Raw genomic sequence first — 17,471 nt, 5'->3', positions numbered from 1 at the left:
CACTCAGTATTATAGACTCTAGTTCCATCCAGGTTGCTGCAAAATTCATGATTTTGTTCTTTTTTATTGCTGGAAGACATCCAAGCAGCCAACAGGCACATGAAGAAATGTTCAACCTCACTAATCATCAAGGAGATACAAATCAAAACCACACTAAGGTACCACCTAACTCCAGTCAGAATGGCAATTATCAGTAACTCAAAAAGTAATAGTTGCTGGAGAGGGTGTGGCGAAAAGGGAACACTTCTACACTGTTGGTGGAAGTGCAAACAAGTGCAACCTTTGTGGAAAACAGTGTGGCAATTCCTAAAAGCTCTAAATATCGACCTCCCATATGACCCCACAATCCCCCTACTAGGAATATACCCTGAAGAACTCAAATCACTCTATAAAAAAGATATCTGCACACGTATGTTTATCACAGCATTGTTCACAATAGCAACAACCTGGAACCAAACAAGCTGTCCATCAAAAGAGGAATGGATTAAAAAATTGTGGTATATATACATGATGGAATACTACGCAGCCATAAAAAAGTGTTTTGTAATTTTAGTGGTAAAGCTCTTTCACTTCTCTCATTAGGAAGATGCTGAAGTATTTCTTTCCTTCTTTTCTTTTTTCTTTTTTTGGTGGCTATTGTGAATGGGCTTCACTTTTTAATTGGTTCTCTGCCTGTTTGTTGTTGGTGTATAAGAATGTGACTGTCTTTTGCATATTTATTTTATACCCTGAGACTTTTCCAAAGTCCTTTATCAGTGCAAGGCAATTTTTGACAGATTCTCTTGGATTTTCCAGGTATACAATCATATCATCAGCAAAGAGGGATAACTTAACTTCCTCTTTTCCTATTTGGATACGCCTGATTTCCTTCTCTTGACTCATTGTTCTAGCTAGGACTTTTGACACTATGTTGAACAGGAGGGATAAGAGAGGTCAACCTTGTCTTGTTCTGGTTTTCTAGGGAAATACTTCCAATTTCTGTCTGTTTAGCAATATATTGGCTGTGGGTTTATTGTAGATGGCTCTTACTATTTTGAGGTATGTTCCCTTTATGCCTAGATGTTCAAGGTTTTTTTTTATCAAGGATGGATGCTAGATTTTATTAAAATCTTTTTCTGCATCTAATGATATAATTGTATGGTTCTTATTTTTAGATCTGTTGATGTATTTAATTACACTTATGGTCTTGCAGATGTTGAACCAGCCCTACATCCATCCCAGGAATGAAGCCTATTAGGTCATGGTAGATGATTTTTGAAATGTGTTGTCAGATCTGATTTGCTAGAATCTTGTTGAGAATTTTTGCATGTAAGTTCATCAGGAATATTGGCCTGTAGCTCTCTTTCTTTGTTGAGCCTTTACCCGGTTTGGGTGTCAATGTGCTGTTAGTTTCATAAAATGATTTGGGGAAAGTTGCATCTTTCTCAATTGCCTGGAATACTTTCAGTAGGATTGGTATCAGCTCCTCCTTGTATGTTTTGTAGAATTCTGCTGGAAAGTTGTCTGGTCCAGGGCTTTTTTTTTTTGTAAGTAGTTTTCTTATGATGGAGCCAATTTCCTGGGCTTTAATGGTCTATTTAAGGCCTCGATTTTTTCTTGTTTTAACCTTGGGAGTTCATGTGATGCAGAAAGTCCTCCATTTCATTTAGGTTTTAGAGTTTGTTTTCATACAGGTGTGCATAGTAATCTCTGATAAATTTTTATATTTCTTTGGAGTCAGTTGTGACCTTATCTTTTGTGTTTCTGATTGTGTTTATTTGGGCTTTTTCTCTTTTTTTCTTGGTCAGTCTGGCTAGGGGTTCATCAATCCTGTTTATCCTTTCAAAGAACTAGCCTTAGGTTTTGTTGATTTTTTTTTTCTATGATATTTTTGTCTTCTATAACTCATAGCTGGACTTTTTCTTTGGTGATCTGAATTCTTCTGCTGAAGTTTCCCTAGGTGATTTATTAGGCTGTTAATTGTGATCTTTCTATTTTCTTGATGTGTGTTCATAGAGATATAAGTTCCCCTCTTAGTACTGTTTTCATGGCATCACAGACGTTTTTGTAAGATGTGCCTTTATTTTTATTTGTTTCCAGAAATCTTTTAATTTCTGTTTTGATATCTGTGTTGACTCAGGAGTTATTCAGCATCATGCTGTTTAGTGTTCATGTCTTTGTGGGTTTAGGGGAAATTTGTTGGTGTTGATATTTACTTTTATGTGTCTAGCTTCTTTCACTTACCATATTTTCAAGATTCATTCATAAGAGCATGTATCAGTATTTTATTCCTTTTTGTGGGTGGCTAATCATATCCCATTGTATGAGTATACCACATTTGCTTATTCATTCATCCGTTGATGGGCATCTGCCCATTTTTGGCTGTTATGGACAATGCTGCTATGAACATTCATGTATAGGTCTTTTTGTGGACTTATGTTTAACTCTTCTTTTGTGTATACTTGGGAGTGGAATTGCAGAATCACATGGTAACTGTATGTTTAACTTTTTTTTTTTTTTTTGAGATAGAGTCTCACTCTGTCGCTCAGACTAGAGTGCAGTGGCCGCTCCTGGCCACCGCAGCCTCGACCTGCTGGGCTCCGGTGATCCTTCTGCCTCAGCCTTCCAAGTAGCTGGTACTACAGGCATGCACTCCCACACTCGGCTAATTTTTTTGATTTATTGTAGAGGTGAGGTCTCGCCAAGTTGCCCAGGTGGGACCTGCGGGCTCAGGCAATTCACTCACCTCGGCCTCCCAAAGCACGGGATTACAGGCTGAGCCACCAAGCCCGGCCTGTTTAACTTTTTAAGGAAATGCCAAACTTCTCTAAGTGATTGCTTTATTTTACATTACCATCAATAATGTCAAATCTTCTGATTTCCCAACATTCTTACCAACATTTTTATTGACTGTCTTTTTTATTACAGATAGCAAGTGGTATTTCATTGTGATTTTGATTTGTATTGCCTTAATGACTAAAAATGTTGAGCATCCTTTCACATTCTGGTTGACCATTTGTATATCTTTTCTGGATAAACATCTATTGATATCCTTTGCCCATATTAATCCTTTGCCCATTTAGAAAAAAAAATTACAGCTTGCTGCTACATTCAATTTTACATAAACATGCTCTTTGAGGCTGAAGCAAATCTGACTGATTTCCAATGTGAAAATGAAATACAAAATCTGTTCTTAGAGTTATTTCTAAACAGAACTTGTCCCTAATCCTACCAATTATGAGAGAGAGAGAGAGAGAGAGAGAGAGAGAGAATGAATTATTATATTTTGTAATTTAAAAAATTTCATCTTGAAGTAAACACTGCAGTCACAAGCACCTCTCATCTGTATCCTTGGGTTAAAAAGGGAAAGTGTTAAAAATTGAATTGTTTTTATTGTTGCATTGTAAGTGTTCTTTTTTGTTTGTTTGTTTGGTTTTTTTTGAGTTGGAGTCTCACTTGGTCGCCCAGACTGGAGTGCAGTGGCCGTTCCCGGCCACCGCAGCCTCCCCTGCTGGGCCCCGGCAATCCTTCCACCTCAGCCTTCCGAGTAGCCGGAATTACAGGCATGCGCTACCACGCCCGGCTGATTTTTTTGATTTTATTGTAGAGATGAGGTCTCGCTGCCCAGGTGGGTCTTGAACCCACGGGCTCAGGCAATTCACTCACCTCAGCCTCCCGAAGGTGCAGGATTACAGGATGAGCCCCCGAGCCTGGCATAAGTGTTCTTTATATATTCTGGATATTATGTTCCTTATTAGATAAATGATTTGCAAATATTGTCTCCCACCCTGTAGGTTGTCTTTTTACTTTCTTTATACTGTCTTTTCAAATACAAATATTTTTAATTTTGATGAATTCCAATTTATGTATTTTTTATTTTGTTGCTCATCCTTTTGACAACATTTATAAGAAATCATTGCCTAATTCAAAGTCAAAAGGTTGACTCCTATGTGTTCTAAAAATTTTATGATTTTAGCTTCTACAGAACTTTTTACTCTATTTTGCTTTTGTACATAATGTCCAACATTATTCTTTTACATGTGAATATATATTTGTTCCATTACCTTTCGTTGAAAAGACTATTCTTTCCCAGTTGAATGAGCTTGGCACCCTTGTTGAAAATAATTTGACTATAAATGTAAAGGTTTATTTCTCTATTCTCAATTCTATTCCATTGCCTATAATGCCTGTCCTTATTCCACCACCACATAGTCTTGATTGCTGCAGCTTTGCAGTAAGTTTTAAAGAGAGAAAATACAAGTCCTCCATCCTTTATTTTATTTTTTGTTATTTTGAGTCCGTTTCATTTCCATGTGAATTTTAGGATCAGTTTATGAATTTCTGAAGAAAAAGGCAGCTGAGATTGTGATTCAGATTGAATCTGTAGATCAGAAGAATATTGTCATGTTAACATATTTAGCCTTACAATCCATTAACATGGGTCTCTTTCCCATAAATAGATCATATCCCCATGAATATGAGTTTTCAGTATAAAAATCTTACACTTTTTGGCTAAGTTTATTCCAATATGTTTTCTTTTTTGATACAATTATAAATGGAACTGTTTTTTAAATTTTTACTTTCTGATTTTTTTATTGCTAGTGTATATAAATATAGATAATATTTGTGTATTTATCCTGTATCCTACAACCTTACTGAACTCAATTATTATCCAGTAAAGTTATATGCTACAAGCTTACTGAACTCATTTTTTTGTGGATAGGATATTCTATTTACAAAATCATGTCATCTGCATATAGAGATAGTTTAACTTTCTTTCCAATTTGGATGGCATTTGTTTTTCTCTTTTCTAATTGCCCTGACTTGAACCTCCAGTACAATATTGATTCGAAATAGGGAGAGTGATATTCTTATCTTGTTTCTGGTACTAAGAAAAAAACTCTACATTTTTCACCAGTGAAAGGTAGTGATGTTAGCTGTGAATTTTTCACAGATGGACTTTATCTTTCATTTCTGAGTGTCATAGTTTGGTCTTCTGTCTTTTGTTTGTCTGGGTCAGTATAGCTAAACTTTTTTCCATTTAGTTCATCTTTTCAAGAAACCTTATCTGTTCATTTGTTAATTTTCTCTATTTTTCTATTCTCTATTTTTTAATGTATGCTCTAATATTTATGATTTTATTTCTTTTACTTGCTTTGGGTTTAATTTACACTCTTTTCAGCTGCTTAAGGTAGACTGTTATGTTATTGATTTGAGACCTTCTTTTTTAATATAGATGTTTACAGCTTCAGATTTCACTATCCCATAAATTTTGGCGTGCTGTTTTTGTTTTCACTCACCCTAAAATATTAGCCGGTGTATCATGTGATTTCCTTGACCAATTAGGTACTTAGGAATCTAACACATAATTCTTACATATTGGAGAAGTTCACAAATTTTTTAAAATTATAATTTAATGTCATTGTGGTTGGAGAATATACTTTGTACGATTTTAGTCCTTTTAAACGTATCACGAGTTGTTTTAAAGCCTCACATATAGTCTACCTTTGAAAATGTTGCATGTGCCCTTGAGACGAATAGGTTTTCTGCTTCTACTGGATGGATTGTTCTCTGTGTTTGTTGTTTTATAGTGTTGTATGTTTCCTGTTCTCTTGTTGATTTCCTGTGTAATTGTTTTGTTAGTTACTGAAAGTAAGATATTGATTTCCAACTTTATTGTTGAAGTACCTATTTCTATCATTGAATTTGTCCATTTTTGTTCCGTGTATATTGAGGCTCCATTGTTACATACACATATGCTCAAAATTGGTATGTCTTGATGAATTGACCCTTTGCATTATTAAAAAAGTTCTACTTTGTTGCTAGTTACCATTTTTGTCTTGAAGTCTATTTGATTTGATATTAGCAAAGCCCTCCAGTTCTTTTTCAGTCCTGTTTGCATCATGTATCCTTTTTCATCCTTTTACTTTTAATCTATTTGTGTCTTTGAATCTAAAGTATGTTATTTGTAGGCAACACACCTAAATTATTTTTTAGAATTTATTCTGCTAATCTCTGTATTTTGATTGGAGTGTTAAATTTATTTATATTTAATGTAATTACTGATATGGTAGAATTTATGTCTGTCACTTGTTTTATATATATATATATATATAAAATGTCTTTTTTTGCCTTTCTGTTACTACATTGTTGAGATTGTCTTGTGTAGCATTTTGTTTCTCTTGTTACTTTAACTTTTTTCTTGAGTTTTATTTTTAGTAGTTGTTCTGAAGATTACAATTAGCATCTTAGTAATATAGTTTGGGTTAATATTGATTTAATTTCAATAGTATATTAAGTTTTGTACCTATATAGATGCCTCTCTTTGCCCTTTTTTGTGCAGTTTTTGTTATACAAATTACATATTTTTTCATCAAGTGCCCATCAACACAGATTTATAACTATTGCCTTATGCTATTGTCTTTAAATCGATAGATAAAAGTTATGAACAATAAATATATGCAGTTTTTACTGTCTTGCCTATTTACCTATTTAGTTACCTCTATTAGTGCACTTTATTTTTCATGTGTGGTAGAGTTCCTATTTCATTTCATCCTGAAGAACTCCTTTTAGTATTTCTTGTAGGGCAGAGGGGTTAGCAATGAATTTTTTCAGTTTTTGTTTCCCTAGAAATGTATTAATTTTTCTTTATTTTAAAAGGCAGATTTTTCTGAATATGTAATTCTTGATTAGTAGTCATTTTCTTTTAGCACTTTGAATATGTCATCCTAGTGGCCTTGGTGTTTTTGATGAAAAATCAGTTGTTGGACTTATTGAGGATCCTTGTACATAAGCTACTTCTCTCTCACTGCTTTCAAGATTCTCTCTTGTGTTTGGTTTTAAAGTTTGATTAGAATGTTTTGGTGGGGATTTCTTTGAGTTTATCCAACGTGAAATTTGTTAAACTTCTTAGATGTATAGATTGATATATATTTTTTAATTTGGAAAAGTTTCAATCATTATGCTAAAAAATATTCTTCATCTTTCTCTTCTCCACTTCTATAGTACTTTCATTAAGCTTGTTGGTATCTTACAAGTCTCAGAGGTTCTGTTCACTTTCTTTATTCCTTTGGCTTCTAAAATTGAATCATCTCAATTGCCCTAGCTTTATTGTTAATTTTTCTTCTCTTCCAGCTCAAATATGCTGTTGAGCCATTACTTTACTTCTGAATTCCAGAATTTCTATTTGGCATTTAAAACAATATCTACTTATTTATCAGTACTCTATATTTAGTGAGACACCATTCAGCTACTCTTCTTTCGTTCTTTAGATATGGTTTCCTGTGATTCTTGGGACACACATTCACCTCTCCGTAGTCACAAGGAAATGGTTCCAAGATCCCCTACAGACACCAAAATGTGTGGAATCTTCAAGCCCTTTATATAAAATGACATAGTGTTTGCATATAACCTAACACATCTCTAGATTGTTTATAATACCCAATACAATGTAAATGCTATGCAAATAGTAGCTATACTGTGTTTATTTGTATTTGTTTTTATTTATTATTATTTTTATTTTAAAGCTATAGGGTACAATTCAGGTTTTTTTAATTTTTCAAAAATATTTTCAATCTACAGTTGGTTGAAACCATGGATTTGGAGGCAAATTGTATTTAAAATAACTGATTTAAAGTCTTTGCCCAAGTCCAATATCTAGGTTTCCTCATGGACAATTTCTATTCTGCTTCTTTTTCTGTGTGTGGGCCATGATCTCTTATTTCTTTGCCTATGTCACTTTTGTTGTAAAGTAGACATTTTGAATACTATGATGTGGCAACTCTGGAAATAATATACTTCTTTTACTAGAGTTTTTATTGTTGGTGGTGGTGGTGGTTTTTGTTTTTGCTTCTTATTTATTTAGTGAGTATACAGAATACTGGTTAGTTTCTAGAGTTCTGAAAAGGTAGATTTTGAAAACTTTTCTAATGTTTTTGTTTATTTAATGGAGGAGTAGATTTTTCGAGTTTGTTACTCTAACATTCTTGCTGACATCTTTTTTCTTTAAGTTCTCTATTGAAATGAGAAATAGCCAGCTTACTGCATAGCTCTTGTATTTCTTATTCCCATCATAATGTTTTATTGCAGCAGCTACATAGTCTGTCAAAGCCTTCAATGAGCACTTCAGTCCAGAAGGCTTCAAGTGAGTATTTAAATAACTGTTTTGAAGGAATGTGCTATGGAATGATTATTTTTCCTTTTCCTTTTCCAGTTGGAAAAGTCAAAATGCCATATTTAAAGGTCTTTTGTCCTTACATATTTTATTGGTAATCAGTATTAAGTATGGGAAACAGAAACATTCTAGACATTTCAAAAAGGAAGTGTTAATATATGGAATTAGATGAATACAAAAAGAATTGTAGAAATGAATGATGTGTGGGTTTTAAGATGAGTCTTCAGAAACTACTCCCAGAAAAATAGAAATCTGTCCCCAAAAGATATTTACCTCAAAAAACAGACTTCTTTTTAGACTTGTCAAAAACAACTTTGAATTTTATTTGCTTCTTTTGTTTCTGCTCTTATTTTTATTTCTTTATTTGTGGCCTTTTTGGTTTATTGTATTAGTCTTTTTCTAGATTTTAGGTTGAATGCTTAGAACATTTATTTTCATTATTTCTTAGCCTTTAATACGTCAATTAAGGTTTAATATTTCCTTTAAGTACTGTACTGCTTTAATGACATCCCATAGATTTTAATATTAACCGTTTTCACTTTAATATATATTTTAAGCCTATACTTTTATCTTGATTTCATTTTTAATGAGGTATATTTCCATGTAAATAACTTTATATTTGTTAATTTATAATGTTATAACTTTATTAAATTATAATTATCAAATAATGTACTGATATGTCTGTGGCCTAATAGTCCATTTTGATCTTCCATTGGCATTTGAAAAGTATATTCTTTGGTAACTACAAATATGCAACACACATGCATACATAATCTGGATGGGTGATTTTATTTTCCAAATTTTTAGAACTTTATTTTTGTTTCACTGCACAGTCAATTTCTGAGAAGAACTTGTTAAGATATGACACTTTTAGAGTTTTCAGATTTTCGTTGCTCTTTAACAATTTTTGCTTTGTCATTCAATGCATAAATTGTTGTCATTATAAAGGATCATTCATGAATTGTAACATTTTAATCAATATCCAGGGTGTTGCTTTGTCATGTTTAATAATTTTTACATTGTATACCAGTGTGTCAGAAATTGATGTCAAATTGTTGTACATCTTTGTCTGGCTATTTATTGTTTACATTTTGTGTATTTTTATTTGTGCTTTTTACCCACTGAGTTCTTTTAGTTAAAAAATAGTGCTCACTCACAAAAGTGTCTTTTTCAATAGTGTCAATAAAGTCTATTAAACAAGAAAATAAACTCATTCACATTTATGATCTTGATTTATATATTTAATTTTATTTCTGCCATCTTATTGAGCTCTAAATATTTTTCCTTGTTTCCTTTCATTCTTTCTTGGTTTCTTGTTTTTGATAGATTATGGATTGATTGATTGATTGAATGCATATGGGGTGAGAGTGTCTAGTGCACTGAATGAGTTAAATTTAGCAATTCCTTAAAATTTATTTTTTTCTATAAACTTCAAATACTACTTTATATCTACATCTTCTTTAAGATAGAACCTTTAGTTCGTGAGTAATTTTTTCATTATGTCACACTCCTTGAGATACTGTTGAAAACATCTGGCATTGATGATCCAGGTTGTTATTTCTTTTACATTATGCTTCTCAGACTTTACAACTTTCCACTTTTCAAGTATATTAAATAATATATCAACATTATCAGTGATTACTTACAGTTGAAAGTGTACTTTTCCATTTTATTTTATGAACAATGTAACTATAAATTTTATTTTATTTTGTTTTAAACATATATTTTATTTTATAATTGTGGGGGACAGTTAAGGTTTAGGTGTACAAATATGCATCGTTCAGGCATCCTTGTTGAAAAGGGGTGTCTCCCTGTCCCCAGACAGAAAATGACTACCGTTAATCTCACCTCCCTTCCCTTCTCTATCCCCCCATAGTTTCCTGCCACTGTCAATCTTTTTCTTATAGTATTATGATAGATGTTCAAAGTCCACTATATGAGTGAGAACATGTGATACTCAGATCTTTGTTTCTGTGAGAGATCACTCAGTATTACAGACTCTAGTTCCACCCAGGTTGCTGTGAAATTCATGATTTTGTTCTTTTTTTATGGCTGCGTAGTATTCCATCATGTATATGTACCACATTTTTTTTAATCCAGTCCTCTTTTGATGGACAGCATGGTTGGTTCCAGGTTCTTGCTATTGTGAACAATGCTGTGATAAACATACATGTGCAGGTATCTGTTTTATAGAGTGATTTGAGTTCTTCAGCATATATTTCCAGTAGGGGAATTATGGGGTCATATGGGAGGTCAATATTTAGAGCTTTTAGGAATCGCCATGCTGCTTTCCACAGTGGTTGCACTAGTTTACGCTCCCACCAACAGTGTAGCAGTGTTCCCTTTTTGCCACATCCTCTCCAGCATCTGTTATTTTTTAAGTTATTGATAATTGCCATTCTGACTGGGGTTAGGTAGTATCTCAGTGTAGTTTTAATTTGCATCTCCTTGATGATTGTAACTATAAATTTTAAACCAAAAGAAAAAAAATCTGCTAATAAATGGTTTAAGATAGTACTGTCCAAACATAAAGTAAGATATCTTGAGACAGATTGATTTCCTCTTCATTGGAAGTTTTCAAATGCAGTAGATTACTTATTAGTAAAGATAATTCATCATCAGACTAATCAGATTAGTTAGAATTTAAAAAATACTCCTTTAACTTTTTTTATTCCTCTACTAGTTTATAATTCTAAAGATTTTCCTATCAGATCACTGGGAAATGTGTAATCTAGAAAACTTATTAAAATCTTTTTTTAGTTCATCCTGTTCTTCAATTCTACTTAACAGTATACTTCTCTTCCAAGTATATCATTGTCTATATGTGAAAGACAGAAAAGAAAGAAGAAAAATGATAATTTCTACTGAGAAAATGACCTTAGTTTAAAGATCCTACTTATGTGAAATAATTGTCTGTTTGGGCTTCTTGCAGAACCACCCAGTCTGGAGGATGCAGGGAAGATGCTGAATGAGACTGTGGTGGTGAACAACCCCATACAGCTGGAGTGTAAAGCAGTTGGAAATCCCTTGCCTGGTATGTTGACTTTTGAACTCTGTAACTTACTATTATTTTAAGATTTCTGTGAATAACTGAAACTGTGTGTGAGCGTAATATACTAATTACTAACAAAGTAAAGGCTATAAAAATTTTTTTTGTTATTGTTGTTGAGTTGGAGCCTCACTCTGTCACCCAGGCGAGTGCAGTGGCCACTCCTGGCCACCGCAGCCTCCACCTGCTGGGCTCCAGAGATCCTTCCGCCTCAGCCTTCCAAGTAGCTGGAACTACAGGCGTGCGCTACCATGCCCAGCTAATTTTTGTTTTATTGTAGAGATGAGGCCTTGCCAATATAGAAAATATTTTAAAGGTAAAACACTGATAAAAATATCATTGGCAGATGACATTTTTGAATTTTTATTGCTTTTAAATAATTTTTTTCTTTTTATTGTCAACTGATTTTTTAAACTTTAATTTCACTTTTTTGTCCAAACTGGAATGCAGTGGCACAATAACATCTCACCACAGCCTCCACCTCCTGGGATCAGGTGATCCTTCCACCTCAGCCTCCCGAGTAGCGGGAACTTGAGGCATGTGCCACCATGCCCTGCTAATTTCTTTATTTTTTATTTTGTTGGGACAAGGTCTCTCTATATTGTCCAGGCTGGTCTTAAACTCATAGGCTCAAGCAGTCCTCTTGCCTCAGCTTCCTAAAGCACTAAGAGTGACAGGCTGATTTATTATTATTATGATTATTATTATTATTCAATAGTCTTAGAGGTACAAATGGTTTTTGGTTACGTGGATGCATTGTGTAGTCGCAAAAAAGCCTGGTCTTTAAGTGTACCTGTTACCCCCACTAATGCACATTTTACCCAATGGGTGATTTTTCATGTCTCACCCCCCGCCTTACCACCCTCCCCTTTCTGAGTCTCCAATGTCCTTTGTACCATTTTTTTTTTTTTTGAGTTGGAGTCTCACTCTGTCACCCAGACTGGAGTGCAGTGGCCGCTCCCGGTCACCGCAGCCTCGACCCGCTGGGCTCCGGCAATTCTTCCGCCTCAGCCTTCTGAGTGCTGGAACTATAGGCGCGCACTACCACACCCGGCTGATTTTTGAATTATTGTAGAGATGAGGTCTTGCCAAGTTGCCCACGTGGGTTTCAAACCTGCGGGCTCAGGCAATCCACTCACCTCAGCCTCCCAAAGTGCGGGATTACAGGCTGAGCCACCAAGCCCAGCTCACTGTACCATTTTATATGTCTTTGCAAACCCATAGCTAAGTTCTACTTATAAGCAAGAACATTTGGTATTTGGTTTTCCATTTTTGTTACTTCACTTAGGATAATGTTCTCCAATTCAATCCAAGTTGCTGCAAAAGATATTATTCCATTCATTTTTATACCTGAATAGTATATATATATATTATACCTGAATAGTATATTTTATACCTGAATAGTATACCTGAATAGTATTCAGGTATACTATTTTATACCTGAATAGTATATATATATATTACACACACACAAAAAAACACACACACACAATGGAATACTATTCAGGTTATATATATATAACATTTTCTTTATCCACTGATCAGTTAGTGGTCATTTAAGCTGATTCCACATCTTTGTAATTGTGAACTGTGCTGTAATAAACATGAGAGAGTGTAGATGTCTTTTCTGTATAATGACCTCTTCTCCTGTGGGTAAATACCAAGTAGTGGCATTGGTGGATCGAATGGTAGATCTACTTTTAATTCTGTTATCCGTTTAAACAATGTAGAAATGTGTGAATACCTCTTTCATCTTGTTGTCTATATTGTGGCCATGAAATATACAATAATAATTTATATACACTTAGGATGAAAAAAATTTAACTTCCTAAATGGTCTTAATGAAGCTAGACCAAGTGTTTATTCTGATGAGACTACCACTTTGTTTTGTATATTCCTATCACTGGTAGGTTATTTATATGAATCAATAATAATATAAAATTTTTAAGCTAACAGTGTATATGATACTTGGGTCTGAGTATACACATAGACACATAGATGAAAGGAAATACACAGCAGAAAGAAAACAGGTAATTTGAAAGTTTGTTATGAATCACTACTGATATATTAGAGATAATATAAAAATATCTTTTTTGAAATTTATTTTCAGAATTCACAAGAACTTGGGTCTTGGTGTTTTTCTGAGGGTTGCCTTCTCTTAAAAACCAACCCTAAAAAGATATTTATTTGAACAGATTAAACTCAAGTGACAAGCATTTAAAAAAAAAGCAATTGTAGCTATTTTCAGTAAGATCCAATTCGGTGTATTTAATTTTAAAAGAAAAATTTTACATTTTTTTCTCCTCTTCCCATTTCAGTTATTACATGGTACAAAGATAATCATCTGCTGTCTGGTTCCACCAGCATGACTTTCTTGAACAGAGGACAGATAATTGATATTGAAAGTGCCCAGATCTCAGATGCCGGCATATATAAATGCATGGCCATCAACTCAGCTGGAGCTACAGAGTTATTTTACAGTCTGCAGGTTCACGGTTAGTGCTGCTTCGCCTAGATTCATCCTGGGGTAAAGAAGCATTAAAAGTGATTAAGTGCTTCTATAAAATTCTGGTGTAAATATTTAACAGAGTGTGTCATTGTCATCTTTATGTAAGGATGCAGTGTTCTAAAGCCAATAAACGTTCTTATTCCTGATTCCTGTTAAAATGCTTAATTTTCACACGCTGTTGACTTAAGTTTGCTTTATATGAATCTTTGGAACAGTAATTGAACACTTTTATTAGCTAATGACAATAACCCTGCTTATAAATGCTCACTAACAAAATTGTAGGTATTAGTTAAAGAAATGTTTCCAAGTAATGATCTCTAATAATGTTTTTAAGAAGAATTGGTGGTTAATATACTATCGTGGAGGCCATGAAGAGGCGTACACACACGCCTAGAAATCAAGAAATAAAAATCTACTCTGGCATTAAAAGCTCGATTTCCTAAACAAACTAGCACAAACTCCTTTTTCTCATCTGTAAAATGGAGATGTTTATACTTGCCCTATTTACCTCACAGGATGGCTGTGATTAGATCTCAAATAAAAGATGTAAAAGAACTTACCAAAAACAAATAAAAAACCCACCTATCAAAACACATTCTTATGGACCTTACATGTAGTTGTCATTATTTTGAGATGACAAATCTTGTGATGTTAACACATCTTACCTTATTTTACATTTTTTTCAGTGCCCCCATCAATTTCTGGCAGCAATAACATGGTAGCAGTGGTGGTTAACAATCTGGTGAAGTTAGAATGTGAAGCCAGAGGTATTCCTGCCCCAAGTCTGACCTGGTTGAAAGATGGGAGTCCTGTCTCTGGTTTCTCTAATGGAATACAGGTATCCTCTTTCATTTGTTTGGTGAAATCTATCACCTGATTTTTATACACAAGTAAAGCTGTTGAAGAGTTTTGGAGAACAAGTATTAACAAATATTGCTTTATTTTATTTTTTGAGTTGGAGTCTCACTCGGTCGCCCAGACTGGAGTGCAGGGCCGCTCCCGGCCACCGCAGCCTCGACCTGCTGGCCTCCGGCGATCCTTCCGCCTCAGCCTTCCCAGTAGCCGGAATTACAGGCATGCGCTACCACGCCTGGCTGGTTTTTTGATTTATTGTAAAGATGAGGTCTCGCTGCCCAGGCGGGTCTCGAACCTGCGGGCTCAGGCAATCCACTCTCCTCAGCCTCCCAAAGGCGCGGGATTACAGGCTGAGCCACCGAGCCCGGCTTAGATATTGTTTTTAAAAGTACATATCTGCAACCATAAATACCAAGCATGCACAACTGGAACTTCTAGAAAATTCCTTAAAAACTCAACATTTCTAATAGTTCCCTTGCCTCACTTGTTGGTGTTATACTTTGACCATTTATTTTATTTATTGATTTATTCATTTATTTTTTGAGTTGGAGTCTCACTCTCGCCCAGACTGGAGTGCAGGGCCGCTCCCGGCCACCGCAGCCTCAACCTGCTGGGCTCTGGCGATCCTTCCGCCTCAGCCTTCCGAGTAGCCGGAATTACAGGCATGTGCTACCACGCCCGGCTGATTTTTTTTGATTTATTGTAGAGATGAGGTCTCGCAGCCCAGGCGGGTCTCGAACCCGCGGACTCAGGCAATCCACTCACCTCAGCCTCCCAAAGGTGCGGGATTACAGGCTGAGCCACCGAGCCCGGCTTGACCATTTATTTTAGACATTTGTTGTTTTTTCTACCTGCTCCACTCCACTTTCTACTAAAGAAATACTCATCAACAAAAACAAGAATTTCCTGTTAGAATTTATATACAAAGAAAAGAAGAATGATTAATAAAATATTCAAAAAGTATATAATTCTAGATGGAAAAATGCAGTCACTAATGGCTCAAATGGACTTCAAAGATACTGGTATTCTTCCATTTGTTAAATTGAGAGTTATGGGCAAATTCTTGTTTCCTTGTATCACATATTGTTCTTTTAAATGTCCATATTGCACATATAAACATATATAAGATTGTAGATTTAACACATTAATTATATAATTAATGTCTGGTAATAATCATCAGAGAACACACAGAGCATATATGCTTTTATCAGAACATCAAATAATAAAGTAAGAAAAACTATAAAGCATCATGAAAAATAAAATCTGTCTCAGAAAAAATGTAAATGCATTACATTGAATCAAAATTTAAAATATAGAAACATATTTGTAATTTATACTTTAATTTTATTTTGCCTAACAGAGAACGTAGTTCTAATATTCTGCTTCTTTAACTTTTCTTGAAAAATCCAATGCTTTCCAAATTTGATATCATAGAAGATCCAGAGTTAATGTCAGTATTTTAGAAACACAGCTAAATCAATGAAATAAAAGGAAAATGAATATGGCTAATTAATTAATTTGGCTACTACTTTGTTGTTAATTATTAACTTCTTACTTGTTAACCCAAAGAAAAATTAGAAAGAGAATTAGCTCCTCGTATTCCCACTTACCTTTCTCATCTAGTGGGTTTCTTTCTGTGTGTAGCAAGTATGGAAGAAATTTGACCTTCATTTGATGCTGTATTTAAAGACTTATTTTCAGTGGTTATTACCAAGCTTGGTTCTAGCTTCTCACATTCTTCCACTGAGAAGATGAGAAGGGGATTGTATAATGGTTGCCCACTTTATAATAGAAGCGAAAATCCTCCTCAAGGAAAATGCCAATTGATCAACCTTAGCAAATAAGAGAAAAAATTCTGGTGAAATTTATTACCGGATGATTCTCTATAGGAACTATACACAAGTAAAGCTGGAGAACAAGGGATAACAGATGTTTTAAAAAGTATATATATGCAACCATAAATACCATGCATGCACAATTGGAATTTCTAGACAATTTATTAAAAATTCTACATTTCTAAGAATTCCCTTGCCTCACTTGTAGGTGCTATATTTTGACCATTTACTTTAAACATTTGTTGTCTAAATATTTTTAGACATTTATTGTCTAATATGCCTTAAAAGAGGCATATTGATTATTTACATTTCTTATCTTTAATAGGTTCTCTCTGGGGGTCGCATCCTAGCACTGACCAGTGCACAAATCAGTGATACGGGAAGGTACACCTGCGTGGCAGTGAATGCTGCAGGGGAGAAACAAAGGGACATTGACCTCAGAGTATATGGTGAGACATTTTAGTAATTATTTCTACTCTGATATAGACATATTTAGGTCCCAAAATCATTGAAGAAATTAAGGGAAGCTGTTGGCCACAAAGAACAATGAATAATAAAAGTATTAGAGGATCAATTTGAATCAAATTCTTTGTCTTTGACTTGACTGATTTTCCTTTTTTAAAGTTCTAAGAAGTTAAAATACATACATCCAGCATGCAGGGTGTGGGTTTCATAGAACACTCAGAAAAGCATGACTATGGATAGCAGTTCTGCCATTTGGAAGGCATAATCTTCTTCTCACCGAAGCAAGTGTCTGTACAAGGAGCTCTCTTCATTCCTCCATTCTACTCATTACTTTTTAATGATATTTACAATTGATGTTTGTGAAAATGTTATATTAATTAAAGATTATTTGAGAAGCAAAAAGTTAAACTCAATATACATTCAGACAAAATTCAAGTTTTTTTTTTACCCACCATGCAGCCATATGGAACAAAAGGGAATGTCTGATTCCATAAGAGCAGAAGTCCCCCAGAACAAAGCTGGGCCTAATTGACTTCTATTAATATATTTTGCATTCCACTATACCTTTTTTTTTTTTTTTTTAATTTAATTTAATTTTTTTTTTTT

The 17,471-nt window shown here is 34.2% G+C and overlaps 1 protein-coding gene across 1 annotated transcript in view; it reads left to right on the top strand.

Moving 5' to 3' along the window:
- HMCN1 (hemicentin 1) overlaps positions 1-17,471 on the top strand; it is a 467,592-nt gene that overhangs the window by 305,328 nt on the left and 144,793 nt on the right. The window contains exons 37-40 of the mRNA XM_008072785.1: positions 11,085-11,186; positions 13,520-13,696; positions 14,397-14,548; positions 16,726-16,849. Coding sequence (XP_008070976.1) covers positions 11,085-11,186; positions 13,520-13,696; positions 14,397-14,548; positions 16,726-16,849 — 555 coding nt within the window. The remainder of the gene's footprint in view (positions 1-11,084; positions 11,187-13,519; positions 13,697-14,396; positions 14,549-16,725; positions 16,850-17,471) is intronic.

Source organism: Carlito syrichta, unplaced genomic scaffold, assembly GCF_000164805.1.
Source record: "Carlito syrichta isolate Samal-C Ts95f unplaced genomic scaffold, Tarsius_syrichta-2.0.1 Scaffold315407, whole genome shotgun sequence".
NCBI classification, from domain to species: domain Eukaryota; kingdom Metazoa; phylum Chordata; class Mammalia; order Primates; family Tarsiidae; genus Carlito; species Carlito syrichta.
This window is presented reverse-complemented; position numbering and strand designations above follow the sequence as displayed.